Consider the following 21,448-nt stretch of genomic DNA (forward strand, 5'->3'; position numbering starts at 1 on the left):
CAAACAAATTATACATCATGACCAAGTCGGTTTTATCCCAGGGTCTCAAGGCTGGTTCAATATCCGTAAATCTGTAAGTATAATTCAGCACATAAACAAATTAAAAGACAAAGACCATATGATTCTCTCAATTGATGCAGAAAAAGCTTTTGATGATATACAGCATCCCTTCATGATCAGAACACTTTAGAAAATTGGTATAGAAAGGACATTTCTTAAACTCATAGAGGCCATCTACGGCAAAACCACAGCCAATATCATATTGAATTGAGTTAAATTGAAATCATTTCGACTCAGATCAGGAACCAGACAAGGCTGCCCATTGTCTCCACTGCTCTTTAACATTGTAATGGAAGTTTTAACCACCACAATTAGAGAAGAAAAGGCGATCAAGGGTATCCATATAAAGTCAGAAGAGATCAAACTTTCACTCTTTGCAGATGATATGATTGTATATCTGGAAAACACCAGGGATTCTACTACAAAACTCTTAGAAGTGATCAAGGAATACAGCAGCGTCTCAGGTTACAAAATCAACATTCATAAATCAGTAGCCTTTATATATACCAACAATAGTCAAGCTGAAAAAACGGTTAAGAACTCTATTCCATTCACAGTAGTGCCAAAGAAGATGAAATATTTGGGAGTTTATCTAACAAAGGATGTGAAAGATCTCTATAAAGAGAACTATGAAACTCTAAGAAAAGAAATAGCTGAAAATGTTAAGAAAGGAAAAACATACCATGGTCATGGCTGGGAAGAATCAACATTGTTAAAATGTCCATACTACTCAAAGCAATATATAATTTTAATGCAATCCCTATTAAAGCTCCACTGTCATACTTTAAAGATCTTGAAAAAACAATACTTCGTTTTATATGGAATTAGAAAAAACCTTGAATAGCCAAGACATTACTCAGAAATAAAAACAAAGCAGGAGGAATCATGCTATTAGACCTCAGACTATACTACAAATCGACAGTGATCAAAACAGCATGGTACTGGCACAAAAACAGCGAAGTAGATATCTGGAACAGAATAGAGAACCAAGAGATGAATCCAGCTACTTACCATTATTTGATCTTTGACAAGCCAATTAAAAACATGCAGTGGTGAAAAGATTCCCTATTTAACAAATGGTGCTGGGTGAACTGTCTGGCAACCTGTAGAAGACTGAAACTGGACCCACACCTTTCACCATTAACTAAGATAGACTCTCACTGGATTAAAGATTTAAACTTAAGACATGAAACTATAAAAATACTAGAAGAGAGTGCAGGGAAAACCCTTGAAGAAATCGGTCTGGACAAGTATTTTATGAGGAGGACCCCCAGGGCAATTGAAGCAGCTTCAAAAATACACTACTGGGACTTGATCAAACTAAAAAGCTTATGCACAGCCAAGAACACAGTAAGTAAAGTAAGTAAACAGCCCTCAGAATGGGAGAAGATATTTGCAGGATATGTCTCCGACAAAGGTTTAATAACCAGAATCCACAGAGAACTCAAACGTATAAGCAAGAAAAGAACAAGTGATCCCATCGCAGATTGGGCAAGGGACTTGAAGAGAAACTTCTCTGAAGAAGACAGGCGTGCAGCCTACAGACATATGAAAAAATGCTCATAATCTTTAATCATCAAAGAAATGCAAATCAAAACTACTTTGAGATATCATCTAACTCCAGTAAGATTCGCCTATATCACAAAATGCCAAGACCAGAGATGTTGGCATGGATGTGGATAAAAGGGAACACTTCTACACTGCTGGTGGGAATGTAAATTAATACATTCCTTTTGGAAAGATGTTTGGAGAACACTTAGAGATCTAAAAATAGACCTGCCATTCAATCCTATAATTCCTCTACTAGGTATATACCCAGAAGACCAAAAATCACATCATAACAAAGATATTTGTACCAGAATGTTTATTGCAGCCCAATTCATAATTGCTAAGTCATGGAAAAAGCCCAAGTGCCCATCGATCCACGAATGGATTAATAAATTGTGGTATATGTACACCATGGAATATTATGCAGCCTTCAGGAAAGATGGAGACTTTACCTCTTTCATGTTTACATGGATGTGCTGGAACTTATTCTTCTTAGTAAAGTATCTCAAGAATGGAAGAAAAAGTATCCAATGTACTCAGCCCTACTATGAAACTAATTTATGGCTTTCACATGAAAGCTATAACCCAGTTATAATCCAAGAATAGGGGGAAGAGGGAGAGGGATTGGAGGGAGGGGGAGGGGGGCAGAGGGAGGGTGATTGGTGGAATTACACCAGCGGTGCATCTTACAAGGGTATATGTGAATATATAAGGGCATAGTAAATGTAGAATATAAATGTCTTAACACAATAACTAAGAAAATGCCAGGAAGGCTATGTTAACCACTGTGATGAAAATGTGTCAAACTCTATGAAACCAGTGTATGGTGCCCCAGGATCGCATTAATGTACACAGCTATGATTTAATAAAAAAAAAAAAAAGAAAAGAAAACAGAAAACAGAAAATCAGGAAATTCACACATGATTGATTGAGAGAGCATTGATATCAAATGGTTTGTTCAAGATTGGCCACTGACTTACCTTTTTCCTCACTATCACGCTAACAACTATCTTGACTTTCAAATGCTCACTCTGACCTCTAAGGTGTTGGGGATACCAACGACTGTGTGACCTCATCTACAAACTTGTGGAGTTAAATTAGATCATTGGTTCTTGAATTATTCTTTAGAGCCTATGGTTCCAAGGAGAGATGTTTGAAGCATGGTGGTATAGGTATAGGCAGAACGCTAAACCAGTGGAGTGCTACACTCTTGTTTCCTGTTTTAGGTATCCAGACTTCATTTGGAAAATTAGTTCTACAGTTTCAAAGTTAAACAGTGAACTAATAGTGAGATAGTTAGAGATGCCATTGAACAAAATGCCTTTTAAGGTCTAGTCATACTGACAGTGCTATGATTACATTTTCTTCTGGCCACTCCCTTTTCTTTATCTCTATGACCTTGACCCTAATTTAAGACATTATCCTCTAAACTCCAATAATAACTTCCTGACTCCCTGCTTTAAGTTGTAAATTGTGTCGTATTACCACCACCACCCCACCCACGCACATACATTTAGAGTAAAATCATCTTTAGCAGGTCTTCAAGGATCTGCCTGTTTCTTCAGTCTCATTTCCTGCCCCACATCCCCACCTTTCACACTGGCTTTAGCCACACCCTGCTCTTTCTCCCTTGCTAGTCTTTTCCCATTCTGTTCCCTCTGTGTGAAATGCTTTTTCTCTCTTCTTTTTGTGCTTCAATCTCAGTTTATAAAACAGGCTAATAATTGCCCAGACTACAGGAGGCCCCACGGACCCCATCCTTCTCTATGACGCACATTATTCTTTCCTGTCTTTGTAGGAGTTGTAATAATTAACATTTACAGTTATAGAAACATTTGTTGGTTGTTCATATTACCTGAATTTACATTAAGTATAAGCTACAGGAGACTAGAGGCCAAGTTGTCTGCATTATTTTTGTATTCCCAGCACCCAAAGCAATGTCTAGCACATAATATATGCTCGAGTATGTGAATAAATGAATGACCTTCTTTGCTTTTATCTACATGATTTTTTCCACCGTATGTCTATACCATATAGCATATAGCATTTCCCTGTAACATGCGATCCCAGTCTCTGATGTGCTCTCTTATGTACCTTCCTTAATCCATGCATACCATTTTTTTTTCATGCTCTTGTAACATGAGAATGTTCTCTCTCCACCTGCTTCACTCATCATGCTTTCCCTTCCTTATTCTTTCTGTGTGCCAGTGGTCATATCTGCTGATCACAGAAGATTATTATCAAGCTGACCCCAAATTTTAGATTTAGAGCCTATTTAAATAAAATTAACAATAGCAGTTCTTCAGTATATGAGATCTGATACTTGTAAAGGTGAATGCTCTATGTGATTTGACCGGGGAGATTGGGGAATACCAAAATCAAAGCAAAGTGACCAGGAAATGGTTTCAGGAAAAAACAATCAAAAGTTACATCCTAGCTAATTTCATTGTCCTTTGTCAGAAAAAAAGAAAAAAATAAGTGTATGGTTTTTGTATAGTCTAGAAAATAGAAACACAATGAACGAGAATGTAGTGTTCTTCCTGCAATTGCCAGAGACGAGAAGCAACTGATCTGAGGGATGAGAAAGTCATGATCACTAGAGAAATGAAGTCTGTGGTGGGGTGGTGGTAGGGTGATACTATATTGATCATGAGTTCTCACTGCAGTTTAAATGAACTACCCAAAAGGATGTTGAGAGTAGGCTTGAGGCTACTGATTACTGCAAAGAGAATTCCCTCTGGAAATGAAAAAGTTGGCACTTTGGCTTAGGCAACAGTCTCTGGTGAATTAGTTTAGTCTGAGTCAATTTACAAAAATTCCTTCTGGGTTTACTGTACACACTTAGCTTCTTGACCTGCAAAGCACAGATCCATACCCTAAATCATAGTTCCGAAAGCAAATACCCTGGGCTGAACTGTCAGTAGCCTTCCTTGGATACCACTTCCATCTTGCCTGGCTTTCTTTCCTGTCTCATCTGAACTATGCTATATTTATTAATGTTTGCCATGTCTATTATTATCTACCTGTTGACAATGTGAGCACACAATTACTCAAAAATGGAATTAGAAAATACAAGCATTTTTTGGTCACAGGCATGCAGAGCTGAAACACAATTCTGTAGCCTTAGCATACATTTTTGTGAATGTGGTACTAGGGTTCCCCCTTTTCTCAAAATTATAAGTTTCTATAATGTCTTGATGAGTTGTTTGGGAGATCACAGCATATGGGAATTATTAGCAAAGAAAGGTGTTAGGAAAAATACCAAAAGTATTCAGACCTGGGATTGAGATCTCCCCCACAGTCGGATGCTCCATCTCCATGACGAGGCCATTGTGCAGTACCTTAAAATACAAAAGCAGAGAGAAAAATAATTTACTAAATAAAACTGTCTTTAATCTGAGGTATATGGGTAGTCACCTATTAGGTCAACATTCAAGAAAGATATTGCAAAATATAGAGATGTCTGAAATTTTCCTTTGAAAATAAATATTTGGGGTAAAAATAATGCTTCATCTTATGATACACCAAGTGAAGGCAAAAGACTGGACGACTCAAGGACTAGAAATCTACATTTCTACAAACTCTTCCCACGCTTAGAAATGTTATTTTCTCCTAAATATAACAAATTATATCCTCTCTTTCATCTGTGTATGCTTCCCTAATATTAAAGCCCAGCGTTTCCTGCATCACCTCACAGTAGGGCTTGGCCAAGGTCAACTGCAGAAGGGCAGGGTGAGAGGACCCAGGACCCGGGAGAGAGTAGCCAGCCGGGGTGGCACATGTGCTCCTGACTATCTATTTGGTAGATGATGTAGGGAGCCAGCCCAGTGTGAAGGTGGATCAGAGTATCAGGAGGCCTAGCAACTACTGGAAGTGGAAGGATTCAAGGCTGCAATGACAAGTACATGATCAGAGCGAGGTGACAGGGAATTCAGAGGAGTCCCAGGCCAAAGGTTTGAGCAATGAAGTTGAAACTGGGGATGTTTTCAATAAAACTAGAATTTAGAAACAGGATTGCACAAACCGATAGTGAGATAGCTAGAGACCCCATCCTAGAGGGTTGATTAGGTTCTCATATGGTGGAACCAAGATAGGTATCTGTTGGCCCATAAAGTACACGAGGCTTGGGATTAAGATCTAAAGCCAGTTACCAGCACAGGGACATCCTACCAGTGCCTGACAAGAAAAATGTGTCTTGATGCTGAATCATTTAACTGCTGAAATCAAGCTACTTAAATTCCTGGCAAATGGAGGTTGGAATTTTTCCCAGGGGATGGGAAGGAAAATAAAACCTGCAGTGCCCTCCAACTATGGGTAGAGGATGAGATAAAGGTATGGAAAAACCAGATTCTAGAACATAAAAGTTGAATTCCTGAAGACAAATGTTCTGTGATACACAAATAAAAATGGTAAAAAGATTTTTGGGTTTTGTTTTGTTTTGGTTCATTTTGTTCTGTTGTTTTTTCACAACCGAGGGTTACCTGAGTATACTGTCTCGAAGAATTCAACGTCTATTCTCAGTAAGACATATCTGGGCACCTCCCATATAAATTGTGTTTCACCTACATCATCTACCAAGTGAAAAGCCTCCCTTTTCCTGTTCTGTACATGTATCTAAAGGGCAGAAGCAGGCTAGGTATGGTGGCTTTCACAACTGTAATCCTAGAACTTTGGGAGGCTGTTGGTGGATGGATTGCTTGAGCTCACGAGTTCGAGACCAGCCTGAGCAAGAGTGAGACCCTGTCTCTAAAAAATAGCTGGACGCTGTGGTGGGTGCCTGTAGTCCCAGCTACTTGGGAGGCTGAGGCAAGAGAATCTCTTGAGCCCAATTGTCTGAGTTTGCTGTAAGCTAGGATCCCATAGCACTCTGCTGAGGGTAACCAAGTGAGACGCTATCTCCAAAAAAGTTAAATAATAAATAAATAAATGGCAGAAGTATTTCAATGACATAGTAAACTTACTGACGACAAATTTCATGCCAACACCCCAAAGAATGCCAGTTGTAATGGTTCCACAGTGTTTTGAATTTCAGGTAACAGCAAAATTTGCATATTTACATTCTTACCAAATTCATTGACAGAACAAAAGAGTGTGGGATAAAGAAACTAATAAAAATGTTTTCTCATTTGGAAAGCCCAAGGAAAGAGCCCTCTTGAGTTGTATCCATTTCTGGAGTGCTTTTTGGTCATGCTATGGAATAAATCATCAGGACAACTTCCTGGTAACTTTTTGAGTACAGAGCTACAATTCTGCTATGGCTAAATATTCTGGCTTCCACTGGTTTCTCTGGGAATGGTCCACTTCAGGGGTAATGCTCTTTAAACAACTATATCCATCCACCTCCCTTATCCAGGGCAATCCCATACCAATAGAGATCTTTTTTAGAGACGCTTTGCCCTTCTTTTGGGATCACCAGGTTTGTACCCAGGAGCTAGCCATAGGAAATTCTCGCCAGTGTTAGAACTGTGCTATAATTTAATTCTGGTGTGGTTCGTTCTCAGCACCCGCCCAGCACAGCTTCCTCCTATGTGGGGGTGGGGGCTAAATGCCAACAGGAGGTGCTAAATCTCAGTTCTACTGAGGACAGGAACAAAAATACCGAGCTAAATTTCACTTGAAACAATTATCTGCACACTGAATCATTCTTCTCTCCTCGTATCTCTGTTGCCCTCCTGACTACCTCTCTGTAATAACACTGCAGTGCTACTCATGAAAGACAAAAGTGAGTGTTCTCAGCTAAATATAACTTAACTGATAGTGTTGAAATTAATTAACGCTGCATTTTAATCATGCAGCAAACGTTAAGTGTCAAACGTGAAAGGGTAGTTGGTAAAGGTCAAGGGACATATGTCAAAGTTTTGTGAAGCTAGCATTTGATTGAAATGTTCCACGGAAGCAGCTTCTTTCACCCCTACGCTGACTGTTGCCTGTACAGGATATTTCCAATATAAATCTTTAACCTTATCAATTCCTTTGCATTGAAAGCTGTTCAAGTTTAAGCAAAAATATGCATTCTTCTTATGTTTGGCAAAGGAAAGAAGCTGTGGATTCTCATTTGCTGCAGCAGGCAAACAGTGATGAGAGAAATGGGCTGCTCTGAGCCCCCATCTTTAGAAAGACTGATTTATTCTCCGGCTTGGTCGCCACCCACCTTTACAAGGAACGTCTGAAGTCAATACGGTTCCATAGGTTTTCCCTGCGAATGAGGTCAGATGATGCCGGAGAACAGCGTGGGCTGTGGCAGTGCTATCCCTGCAAACACTGCCTAATGGTTTGGAATCTCAGACAACTCTGCAGCCTTGTTTGTGGGATGCATCCTGCTCTGCTTAGTAACATATCTGAAAGCCTTAGAACCCAGGAAGTGTGTTTGAATTCTAATATAAATCTCTCTTGCTTTGCTTTAGCTGATTGTCTCATTCAAACTTCATTAGGAATAAAGAAGCGATTGCTTACCACCACTTGTACAGAACTTCTTAGGTAACGATTACTAAAAGTTCCCTTTTCCTTTTCTCATCTGGCCTTGACACAGCAATCTCTATCATCTTAACCTAGAAATCCAATTTTAAAATGTGTCATTTCATTATGGCCCGTAATAAACTGGAGGCCCAATCTTCAGGAAGCTTCAACTATAGTTTTTCCCTAAAGAGGATTTTATGCCTTGATTCTCAGTCTTACCATTCAGGGCATTCTGTGTTGCATGTTGAGTTATTTTAAAATAAAGTAGGGACCTTTCCTGTAACTCTGTAGTGAATTTTGTCCATTTGGCAATATCTTTGGATGTTACTGTTTTCTGCTTCTTTTTACTTATTTTAGCCTTCTTAGTTCTGTCATGGTTTGGTAGCTCCTCTAAATTCCATTTCTTCTCCTTGAAATTTCAAAAGCCTATTCTTGACAAGAATAGAATTGAAGACAGTGCACCAACCTCTTTAGCAAAGTATCAGGCCTGTTTAAAATAAGGTCTCTTCCTCAAGCGTTTTACAGATTGACAGCCTAATGATAGAGTCAAACGGTAATGTACTAATGATGGGGGGAAAGAGTAAAATGTATACCTTAAAGTAATGTGGGAAATAAAAGTTTAAGTGAAAATAAGAAAAGTCTTTTTATAAAGTCTTATGGCAGGAATGGCAGGAGAAAAAAATCTGTAACTTGGTGCTAGCAAGGTAGAAAAGTGCAAACAGTAAAAATGGAGCCCCTCAGTGAAAATCTTTACAGAAAGTAAGAGAGCTATATGCAAATGAGAAGAGATGAAATGACAAACATGAAGAATGTGTGTGAAGGCCACATTGTCAAGGCAATAGCGTCAAGGCATGAAAGAGAAATGACCTATCCATTCACTGTGACCTTTTAATCCAATTCAGCACTTGTACGCTAGACACAGTGAAGGAGCCAGCAGTGAAGAGATGCAAAAACTGGCAGGAACAGGGTCTGTAATTAGAAGAGAGGATAGAGAACAGGAGACCCCAGCCCAGGTTTATACCTGGTTTAAGCTGCATAATGAAGGAACAACCAGTGAGGAGCAAGGAGGGAACTGCAGACCTTGAAAGGAAGCTAAAGGACCCAGGTCAAGGAGGTCAGTAAAGACCAGAGAACAAAGGTGATCTTGACATTAAATGTTAAGGTTTAAAATAGCAATGATAAGTATAATCACAGCAGCTGTTTGCTCAACAAAACTCCTTAAGGGGCAGGCATTGTGGTGGGAACTAAAGGGTTGTTTCATTTAATCCTCTCATTAACCAGACTAGGTAGAAATTATTATTTTCATCTTTACTACTGACAGAAGCCTAAAGAGGTTCAGTATTTGCCCAAGATTTCTCAATTAATAAGTGGCTGATCTTGGATTATAATGTAGGTGTGTCTGACCCTCAGTGCTGAACCAGGCTTCTGGCAGTTGGAGACAGTCAAAGAAAAAGTGGACAAGCATAATTTGATTTATCATTAAAATAACTAGCTGATGTGGTCAATTCTGTAAAACAAATTAGTTAATTAAGTGGGGAAAGAAAATCAGCCAAACCGGTTGCATGACACCATGTGGTGCAATTAGTTAATAAACTGAGCAGCTCCTTTATAGGTAACCAAGGATACTCTGGCACTACAGATACAAAGGCTGTGAAAAGAGGAAGGATTTGGGCCCGGACTTGCTCAGGTTTTGAAGTAGACAGACCCAGCGGGTGATCTTGGTCAAAGCACTTAAGTACTCAGAGGTTCCTCATTAGTGAAAAGGGGAAAATAGCATCCCTTTCTAAGGAATTTTTGAAGATTAGTGAGATGGTGAGTGTAAAGCATAGGCCCTGGTATGCAGTGTGCTCACGAGAAACGGCAACTGCTTTCAGCATTGTCAACAGACTGAGTTCAAACTTCGGTTCCACCAAGTACCAGCTGTGTGGCTTTAGGGTACATCCATTCATGCAACAAACACATCTTAATTGTATTCACAGTAATGGCTGATAATTAATAATATGCATTAAATACATATTAATGTGCCAGGCATTGTTAAGTGCTGTGGAAAAACTGGATCACAGAGAAAGCAAGGTCTTGCCCTTATGAAGCTTACAGCCCTGTAAAGGAGACTTTTGAATCAAATGGTAACTACTGGTCGGTTATTGCTACATAACTTTTGTCCCCTGCATATGCCTAGGGCCATGAATGTTATCTGGCACTATCTGGTAGATGCTCAATAAATACTTATTGGACTCTTTGAATTAAATTGAATTAGCTGAGTAGTAGGTGGCTCCTTTTAGTTTCATTATGTTATAAAAGTAGCAGGAGAGTATTTTTTGCTATTAATAAATCTCTAAAGTTCCTTGGACACAAAGCTTCTTTACTGAATTTGACCACCCACAGGACTGTAAAGAACCAACTGGTCAACATACGGAGGTGGTCAACATAACAACTAACCTACTGTACTGATGCATACGTGCGGTACATTTCTGGTCTATGAAAATTAGGTCAGTGTAAGGAGGTGGTCAAGGTAGGGAGGTGGTGAATTATGGAGGTTCTATGTCTATTCATTTTTAGGAAGTTAATTATCAAGTTCCGGTATTGCCTTGCAATTCCCTCAGTTTTCTAAAACAGCTTCTGGCTGATCTTGACTCTGCCAAAGATACTGCAAACACTGAAAGACAATTCAAAGACCACGGAGAATCTCTGTGAGGACCACAGTCGTTCCCAGGCAAGAACAGCCAAAAAAGGAGGATCTGCCGATTCTGTAGGAACAATGGGCACAGGCACTTTCAATTGTAAACTGAATCTGCCTAATTTGAAGAAAATAAGCATAGAATTCTTCTTTAATGGGAAAACTCAGAGAACCATTTCCAAAACATGCAATAATATCTTGGAAAGCAAAGAACATTAGAGGAATCTCATTTATTGTATTGCCCATTTTATCCATTTAGACATTCTTTTAGCATAATAGAAATATTTGGATAGTTATGAAGGAAAAACAAAATTAATACATTAAAAAGTTAATTCAACTATTTCTGCAAACTGTGGCTTCAAGAAATGCAAAAATGACATGAATTCATGAAAAAAGTTGACCTTTGAACCCCTAACTTTATTTAGATGATGGAAGTAAGATTTAAAAGCTGACATTTTTGGTTTTATTTCTTCTTTAAAAGAATTACTATAACTAAACTTTGTTCTGCCTTGAAGGCATATGACATAACCTTTTTTGTCTTTTCTGTAATTAAAAAAATTATCACTATCAGCCAGAAAAGAGATATTGTAACATATATAATGTATATGTAGTTTAATGAGTATGAATAAGATGAACACCCATGCACTCAACATCCAGCTTAAGAAAAACAATATTTTCAAAATGTTTAAAATCCTAAGGGTGGCCCAGTCCCTCTGTCTTCCACCTCCAAATAGTCACTCCTGAATTTTGTCAATACTGCCTTAGTTTTTTCTCTACTTGTTTTATCTGTGTAAACTACAGATGTTTATGCTCCAGTTAGTCTTTAATTTTACTCATTTATAAAATTTATTTCAATAAAATCAGGTATTTATGTTCTCCTCTGACTTGTTTTTTCTCTTAACATTATTTTGCTTGCTGGTCTTAGATTCATCCATCCTGGGACAGTTGTGGACATTAATGTAAACCATCTCTTCATGCAACAATTTCTCTAAGGCATATACCTAGAACTAGAATTGCTAAGACATGGGGTGTATGCATCTTGAACTTGTTAGATTATGATAAATGATTTTCCTAAATGATTCACCAACCATTCCCACCAATAGTGAATGTTTTCCTTCTTTCTTTTTTTTTTTTTTTTTTGCAGTTTTTGGTCAGGGTCGGATTTGAACCCGCCACCCCCAGTATATGGGGTAGGGATCCTACTCCTTGAGCCACAGGTGCCTCCTGTGAATGTTTTCTTAATTGCTTCACATCTTCAGCTAAACTTAATATTATCAAAATTGTTAGGTTTTGCCAATCTGATCACTGTAAAATGTTTTGCTGAAACATTAACTTACATTTCTTTGATTACCAATGAGATTGAGTACATTTTCCCTGGTTAGTAACAATTTACATTTTTTCTTCAATGAAATACTTTTTTAAGAAGTCAGGTGTGGCTCGGTGCCCATAGCACAGTGTTTACAGGGCCAGCCACATGCACCAAGGGTGGCAGGTACCAACCTGGCCCAGGGCAGCTAAACAACAATGACAACTGCAACAACAACAACAACAACAACAAAAAAAGCTGGGCATTGTGGCAGGTGCCTATAGTCCCATCTACTTGGGAGGCTGAGGCAAGAGAATTGCTTAAGCCCAGGAGTTTGAGGTTGCTGTGAGCTGTGATGCTACAGTACTCTATAGAGGGTGACACAGTGAGACTCTGTCTCTGGAAAAAAAAAAAAAAAGAAGTCACTTACATGTTTCTTCTACTGCTTTAATTGTATTTTCCTTATAAATTCATAAGAATTCTTCACGTATTCTAGATATGAATCCTTCATTGTGGCTTTATTTCTCACTTACTTTATGGTATATTTTGACAAACAAAAGTTCTTAATTTCAGCATTTTCAAACTTACTGAATTTTCCCTTCATATTCTTTGCTTTTTATGCCATATTTTTAAAAATTCATCTCTGTTCTTAGGTGATACAGTCTCCTGAATTTTCTTATAAAATGTTTAACCCTTTATCCATACCTAACAAAACCTCACAACAAGTTGGTTATTGAGGGAAATAACTTCAACTTGTAAAAGAGCACCTACAAAAAAAAAAAAATAAATAACCCAGCATCATACTTAACAGAGAAATACTGAATGCTTTTAGTCTAAGATCAAGAACAAGGCAAGGATGTCTGCTCTTGCCAACTCTTATTTAACAAATCACTAGAAGTCCCTGCAATAAATCAAGAAGAATAATAAAAGCTTAAAAGACATATAGTCTAGAAGGGAAGAAATAAAAGAAAAATGAATAAAAACAAAATAAGGAAATATAAAAAAAAGAAAAGGAAAAAAGGAAGAAATCATATAGATGACAAAATTATGCACACAGAAAATCCCAGTAAATGTACAAAAGTATTTCTACAACTAATAAATGACTTCAAAAAGGTTTCAGGACAGAAGACCAACATTAAAAAAAAAAATCAATCACATTTATGCATATCAACAGTGAACATGTGGGACCCCAAATTAAAAACAATACCATTAACATCACTCAAAAAAAAATGAAAAACTCCGATAAAAACTTAATATGTATAATCTCTGTATGTTTGAAATCACGAAATACTGATGAAAGAAATCAAAACCTAAACAGAGAATCCTTCCATGTTCATGTACTTAAAGACTCAATATAGAAGTCAGTTCTCCCAAACAGTATGGGTTTAAGGAAATTCTTACCAACATATCAGCAAAGTTTTTATAGACACAAAAAGAGATTGCTTTAAAATCTATATGAAAGGACACAGATCCCAGAATGGCTTAGATGACCTTGAAAACAAGAATAAAATTGAGAATTTTATCAGGTAGAATTCCTCTACCTGATAATAGCACGTATGTACCATTGCTATTCTCTAACTACTAAGAGAATATGATCTAGGCAGAAGGAAAGACACATAAACCGATAGAACAGGATAGAAAACTCATAAATAGAGCCACACAAACACACATAATTTCTGACAACACCACTGCAATGGAGGAAGAACAGCCTTTTCAATGAATGGTACTGGACCAACCTAAATCTCACACCTTATACAACTTTACTCACAATGGACCACAGATGTAAATGGAAAATGGAAAACTATAAAGTTTAGGAAATGAAACAGGAAAAATCTTTGGGATTCTTCTGCAAAAGATTATCCTTCTTAACAGGAATGAAAAGGTAAGTTACAGACTGGGGAAAATATTTGCAAACAATATGTCTAACAAAAAGACTAGTATTTATTATACACACACATATATATAATGAACTCTCAGAAGTTAGTAAAAAACACAGTTGAATTAGAAAATAGGCAAAAGACAATGACAGGTATATTACAAAGGAAATACGAAGGTGACATGAAGAAAATGCTGAATATCACCAACCGTTAAGGAGTTACACAATAACCACAATGATATTAATTGCATACCTAACAGAATGACTAAAATTTTAAAGACTGATATCACATGCTGGAAAGAAGAAACTGGATCGCTCATGCATTTCTGGTAAAAATATAAAATGGTGTAGCTGTTCTGGAAAGCAGTTAACAGTTTCTCTAAAACTAAACTTGCAGCTTACCTATGATGCAGCAATTGCACTCCTGAGCATTAAAAAGATAAATTGTACAAAAAGTTACATTCATGCAAAAACCTGCACTTGGATATTTATAGAAGCTTTGTCTATAACCACCAAAAACTGCAAGCACACAGATGTCTCTCAATCACTGAATCAGGGAGAAAACTGTGGTACATCCACATAATGGAATGCTACCTAGCAGTAAAAAAGAACAGACTATTAATAAACACAATCATCTATATAAATCTTGAGAGACTTACACTGAGTGAAAAAAGCCAATTCCAAAAGGTTACATAGTATATCATTTCATGCACATAGCATTTTCAGAATGATGAAATCCCAGTAATTGAGAACAGATCAGTTGTCACCAGAAGTTAGAAGAGAAATAGAACTGAAGAGGTAGGAGATGCATATGGCTACTAAAAGGCAACAGAGAGATTTTTGTGGTGATAGAACCATTCTTCATGTTGACTGTACAAATTTCAATACCCTGTGATACTGTACTATAGTTTTATACCAAGTTACCATTGGGAAACTGGGGAAAGAGGGCCTGGACCTCACTGTATTATTTATTACAATTGCATGTGATTCTAACAATTATCTCAACATAAAAAACTTGTGGATTTTTAAAATTTTCGTTTTCATTTTTGCCTTCCATATTTTTATTTTAAAAAAACCTGGAATTCATTCCATTCATGGTATATGTATACCATGGAATATTTTTCAGTCATTAAAAAAGATGGAGATTTTACATCTTTTACATTTACCTGGATGAAGTTGAAATACATTCTTCTTAGTAAAGTATCACAAGAATGGAAAAATAAATATCTAATGTACTCCATACTAATACGAAATCAATATATAAACAATTACATGCTCATAAAAACAATAAAACATTAATATAGTCCAGTTTGCAGGTAGAGGAAAGAAAGGCAGAGGACGTGTGGCAGGAGGAGGGCGGGCATGAGGCGGGATCTCCCCTAACGTGCACATTGTGAGGGTGTATGACACACCCCCTGGGGGTGGGGCTCTTCTACAAATGGAACCTTACCCTGGAAGTGAGAACAATGTAACCTAAAAATTGTACTCTCATATTAAGTTGAAAAAATTAAAAAAAAATCAAAAAACAAAAACAAAAACAAACCTCTGGAATTATGTTGTATGTATGATGTGACAGAGGACTCAATTTCATCTTTTCCCCTAGAAACAAGTTTTAGGGAAGCCTTTCTTTTCTCATAAATCCACAATCCCTCCTCTGTTGTATATAATTTCTATACATTTTGGAGCTGCTTCTGGCCTCTTTGGTTTATTTGTCTACTCTGTGGCCAACGCCACGCTGCTTTACAGCAAGTATCAGGATTTCATTTGGCAAGATCTCAGCCTGTCAAGTTCCAGGAAAATCCTATTGAAGAAAAAAATATTCTTACAATATTATCTTACTACCCATTAAAAATTTACCTTATTAACTTCTATTTAAGTCATTTTTTAATATTTTTATAAAGCATAAGAATTTTTATAAGAACTTTGTATACTCTTCATTACATTTATCCCTAAGAAAAAGCATGCTATTTAGCTGTTAAGTTAAAGTGGATTTTTTTTTTAAATAAAACTTTATGTGCATTGCTAGCATATAAAAATAACATTAACTTTTAAAGTCTGATTTTGTGTCTGGCAAACATTTATTCATACTTCATTTGCAGGTTACATTGCATTTTCTACAGAATTAATTATATCACTTCTGAATAATTATAGTTTAGCTTTTCCTTTTCAATTCTTATATCTTTTTACCAGATTATGTTGCTGGCTAGGACCACTAAGATATTGATGAATGGAGTATTATTAGAAAACATTTTATCTTGTTTTCAATTTTAAAGAAAATGTATTTAACGTTTCATCATTGAGTATGCTTGTGCCAAGGTATTATGGGCATACTTTATCAAGTTAGGGAATCTATTCCTACTTTGATGAGAACTTTTACCATAGATGTTTACTTTTAGCAAATGCTTCTTATCCTTCTATTCAGAGGATATTTAACTTTGCTGCTAACATGAGGAATTAATATATTTTATAATGTTTAAACAAACTTCTATTTCAAGAACACTTATTTTTGAGTTCTGTTTGCTAATGTTTTGTTTAAATTTTTATTGCATTTATTTTCATAAATGATGTTGGCCTATAATTTTCCATTATTGTATTGCCTTTGTTTGGTTTTAGACTCAAGAGTAACTTTATTTCATAAAGTAAATTAAAATGAGGGGCAGCCCCAGCCCCTGTGGCTCAAAGGAGTAGGCACCAGCCCCATATGCCAGAGGTGGTGGGTTCAAACCCAGCCCCGGACAAAAACTGTAAAAAAAGAAAAAAAAAAAAAAAAAAGTAAGTTAAAATGGTCCTTCTTTTCCTATTTTCTGAAAATGTGTTGATTGAAATTATTTTATCCTTCAATAGCTACTGGAAACTCACTTGCAAAGTATCTGAAACTGATTGTTGATAAATGTGATAAGGTTAATTATTAATTTTTACTGGATATAGGACAATTCAGATTTTCTCTTTTTTTCTGAGTTTCAATAATCCGATTTTCTAGGAATTTTACCACCGCACTAAATTGTCAGATTTATTGTCTTAAAATTGTTAATTACTTATCGTACAATTTTAGAATAATTATATCTTTTGGGATGAATTATAAATTTTATTGCTGTGAGGTAACTTGTATAGCAGTAATATATTTTCTTTTAAAATATGTACTAACATTACTAAAGCTACACCATGTTAAGTTTGATTTGTATGTTCTTCTCAGATCATTTTGTGATGACATATTCAATCTTTCTACATTTTAAGTTGAAGGTGTGTCTCTTGAAAATAGAAAATTGCAGAATATCATATCTTTGGCTTTTAACTGGAGAATTTGCTGCATTTACATATCATACGTCTGAATTCATTTTAACATTTAGTGCCTACTTTTTGTCCTACTATAAAAAAATTTTCAACTTTTTTGAGATTGATTGTTCTCACACACACAATGTTTCCCACATTCACTAATCTGGAAGATATATACTCTATCTTTTTCCTATTATTTTCCTCCAGAAATTTTAACATGTATATTTAATTTAACAAAATAAAAATGTGACCAATACCTATCCAATTACAGTCCTACCAACTTCTACTATGTGTGCCAGGTGATTCCAGACTGTCCTGGTTCCCAGGATTCCTTGTGTTTCCATAATTTTTTCACAGCACCCCTTGGCAAAAAAAGAAAATGCTTAGTTTTGTTTATTAAGTAATTTTGTTTATTAAGTAATTAGATGAAAACATATACATTTATGTCCTAATAAGTAGTCATTTGGAAAAAGTAATTAGACATGAATTAAAAGGAAAAATAGTATCTTTACTTCATTCTTAACCACAATTACTTTCTTATAGTATTTGTGCACCTGTTAGGCACTGCACAAATTCTTAAGTCTTGAAATTAAATCGGATACCTCCATCCATATTTCTTGTTTCATATTGATTTTCTCTTGAACTTGCCTTTTTTCTTAGCAACACCCATCTGAAAACCCAGTTTGACAAAGACATGTAATCAAAAGAGGGGTAGTGTGAGTCAGTGTTGAAGCTATGAACTGCCTTGAGCTGGCATTCCATACTGGGGTTCCCTGGAGAACCCCAACAGCACCCTGCGTATTCACTGGGATGTCACATAGTTTGGGAACCAGTTACATGCTATTGTGTTCAGTATTTGGTTCTCTCTTTTTTAAATATGGAAGTTGGGTGTTATCAATACTGTTTTTCAAAACCCAATGCTTTTTCACTCACTATGTATTTATTATAATTTTTGACCACCATTTGTTTTTTATCTTAGGCCTTCCTTCAGTGGTTATATTCATTACTCCCGCAGAATGTTCTTTAGAATTTCCTTAGTCATCTGTTGATGGTAAATGCTTTTGGTTTTTATTTTCCTAAGCATTACTTATTTTGCATTCTTTCTGAAATAAAATTATGCTGGTGATACATTTCTCAACTGATAGTTGTTTTCTGTTGGCACGTTGATAATATTATTTTGCAGTCTTCTGATTTTCACTTTGCTCTCAGTAAGTCAGCCATAAGCCTAATTGTCATTGTTTTGTCAATAATCTGTATTTTTTTTCTCTGGCTAACTTAAAAATCTTGCTTTCATTTTCTACAGTCCAGACCTCAATTACTTTTTATTTAACCTATTTAGTTTTTATTCCATCTATTTAATCTTTAAGGACTTCCTGAATACAAGGAATTATGTCTTCAAAAGTATGGGGACATTCCTAACTGTGTATAAATATTACCTGTACCTACTCTCTCGCCTCTCCTGGCACTCCAATCAGACACGTACTAGACATATACCAGCTACTGCTAGATGGGATCACTCTGTGTGTCTCGTCTGTGCATCTCTTATACTTGTTTTATCTCTGTCTCTCTGGGTTGAATTCTAATTAATTATTCAGATCTGTGTATCAGATCATGAATTCTCTTTTCTGCGGTATCTGATCTACTATTTTGATTAGTCCTAAGAACAGGTCAGGAGGTTGTAACTGTGTCATCTTTCTGACTGGATTTAGTCCTCTCTTCCCGAGTGAGTCTGAAGATTCCAGACTCTCCAAGGATTGGGAAGTCCAGTCCAACAGACAAGCCATTGGATTATCTTAATCAATGTTTGTTGATTAAGAAGTCATCACTTGAATGTGGAACACTGCCAACCATTTTAGTATTTCAGGGACTAAACTAACAAAAGACCCTGAGGAGAAAAAAAGTCATTTGGACAAAAGTATAGCATAACAAAAAATATGTATGTGGACTCTCTGAGCAGGCAGCGCTTTCTAAATGACACATTGGGGTTAGACAATCTAATCAGCATGAGTGTAAAGAGAGGACAGGTTGTGTGTAAGAGGATAGTACCTGGCACCTTACTGCCATCCAGGGGGCAATTTGCACACTCTGGCTCATTTCATCCATACTGAGACCCAATGAAATGGTGCTATTATCTCTATTTTATGTATGAAGAAACAGATTGGAGGAGGTAAAGTTACTTGGATAATATTATAAATAGAGGGGAAGCATGCATATCCAACAGCAGAGCCTATGATTTTCCACTCCATGCTGTCTTGAAAGTGTTCAGCACACTTCACACTGACCTGGGTATAACACAGACATAAGGAGAAAGAGTCACTGAGGACACAGAATGTTGCAAATGGTTGCCATTAGCAATTTGTACTTTTTCTGTTGGCACAAGTTCTGTCTAAGAAGGAAGGTACAGAAAGGTGCAAGCAATACTTTACGGAGGACTTCCTCTTTGATGGTAGTGTGTTGTAAACTCTATTGAAATTAAATCCCCTTTCAGATCTAATTGCAACAAGGCATCTCCTTATTTGGCATAGCAAAGCTTTCCTTTAGTAAGTCCACAGAAATATGCAGGACAGCAGGATGGAACAAAGCATTAACATCTGCTTCCTCAACAATTTCTTCTTTAATGAAGTCATGCATGCCAAAAATGTTTGATTCGTTATCATCCTTGATACAGTATGATACAAGTTTAACCAGGAAAGGTTTTCCGCATCAGGAAACCACAGAGGAAATGATGTCGTGGCACACACGATATCCAGACAGCCAGAAAGCAGAACAGCAGTTGATAAATGTGATGATTACTCAGCCCTCTCCCTCGAGGAAGCAATATCATTTGTTTGCTTTATGTCAGTCATTCTAGAGGACCATGACTACCCAAGAGGCAATCAAGCGACAGTCCTGTGGCCACAGAAAAATCATGGACACCGACACTATATCCTCCTTGCATCTGTGCTCAGGTTCAAAAAGGAAAGAACTAACATGTTTCTAAGACTTAAAAGCACTAAGGTGATAGTTCTAAAATTCAATAAATTCTGTGTTTTCAATTTACATTTTATTTGATTTTCATGGGAATTCATGTTGTTGGGGAAATACTTGTTGTAGGCAGATGCATGTTTGCTCTAGGGCAGGTGATAAGAACTATTTTTAGCAAGGAGCCTGTGTGACCAGGCATGGGGCAGATATTATTGATAAGCAGGAGCAGAGTCAATGATAACTTCGTGGCAAGTGACCCTTTGGATATGCCAAGAGATTTTTATCAGTGAGAAAGGGCTGAGTCATGTATATATAATTTTGGCTTGAATTAGTTGGGTGTGGGGCAGAGGGTTGGGATGGTAATACACTGCAACTAAAACTAAGGGACTCTTTCTTACACTTACTTGTTTTCCCAACAACGTGGTGCATAATTTCAAACATGTGTCATCAACTTGCCTGAAAGACACATTTTTCAGCCTAGATATAGAGATGGGAATATTTTAAGCAGCAAACAATTATGATGAAAGCAGGTAGATGATATTTTATTGGGATTATTTTTGTTAAGAAATATTGTTTTATTTTTGTACCCTTTTGAATTAGCTTTTCTACTCTCAAATAACCTGGGATATACTTAAAATCAAATGTGTTTTCACATTAACTTTTTTCTAACTTAGTGGTATGTTTATACAAATTGCCTGAACTCAAACACAGGTCACCACTTCTGGGGGGTACATGTGTACCGTGTGGATGGGGATGCAGATGTCTTCACTATTTTGGTTCATTTGTTAATACCCGATCATTTCCCAATGACTCCTGTTGACTTTCTTAAATTTTCTCTTCACGTCTAAAGTCGTGATTTTTGAGTGTTCTGTATTTTCCTATAAGATAAGAGTACTTAGAAACTAAAATAAGGAAATGATAAACAGTTGACAGGAATTCCAAAAGATCCTGGTCTTATCTGAAAGTCTTGACTAGAATGGTCACTTACCAATTTCTGTTCTGCCAAGTAATCAGCTGAAAGGGCTTGGGCAATTTTTTTTTTTTTAACTTCTCTGGACTTTGATTTCTACACTGTTAAAAATTGGGCTAATATGACCTACCTTGTAGCCTTGTTAAGAAATTTATACAAGTTAAAATTATTTCACCTGAACAGCCTGAGAGACCCTTAAGGTCGCTAATGTCACCCGAACTCATTGTCGCCCTACCTCAAACCTGCTCATCCCGAGTTCCTACCAGCCAGTGGCACTTCACCAGTTTCCCATGTCTCCCACCTGATGTTTCATTGACT

The 21,448-nt window shown here is 36.7% G+C and overlaps 1 protein-coding gene across 2 annotated transcripts in view; it reads right to left on the bottom strand.

Moving 5' to 3' along the window:
• The window catches only part of SUGCT (succinyl-CoA:glutarate-CoA transferase), a 966,251-nt gene that overhangs the window by 120,124 nt on the left and 824,679 nt on the right, over positions 1-21,448 (bottom strand). For both annotated transcript variants that reach the window (XM_053609716.1, XM_053609717.1), the window contains exon 13: positions 4,886-4,949. In XM_053609716.1, coding sequence (XP_053465691.1) covers positions 4,886-4,949 — 64 coding nt within the window. The remainder of the gene's footprint in view (positions 1-4,885; positions 4,950-21,448) is intronic.

Source organism: Nycticebus coucang, chromosome 11 (assembly GCF_027406575.1).
Source record: "Nycticebus coucang isolate mNycCou1 chromosome 11, mNycCou1.pri, whole genome shotgun sequence".
Lineage (NCBI taxonomy): Eukaryota > Metazoa > Chordata > Mammalia > Primates > Lorisidae > Nycticebus > Nycticebus coucang.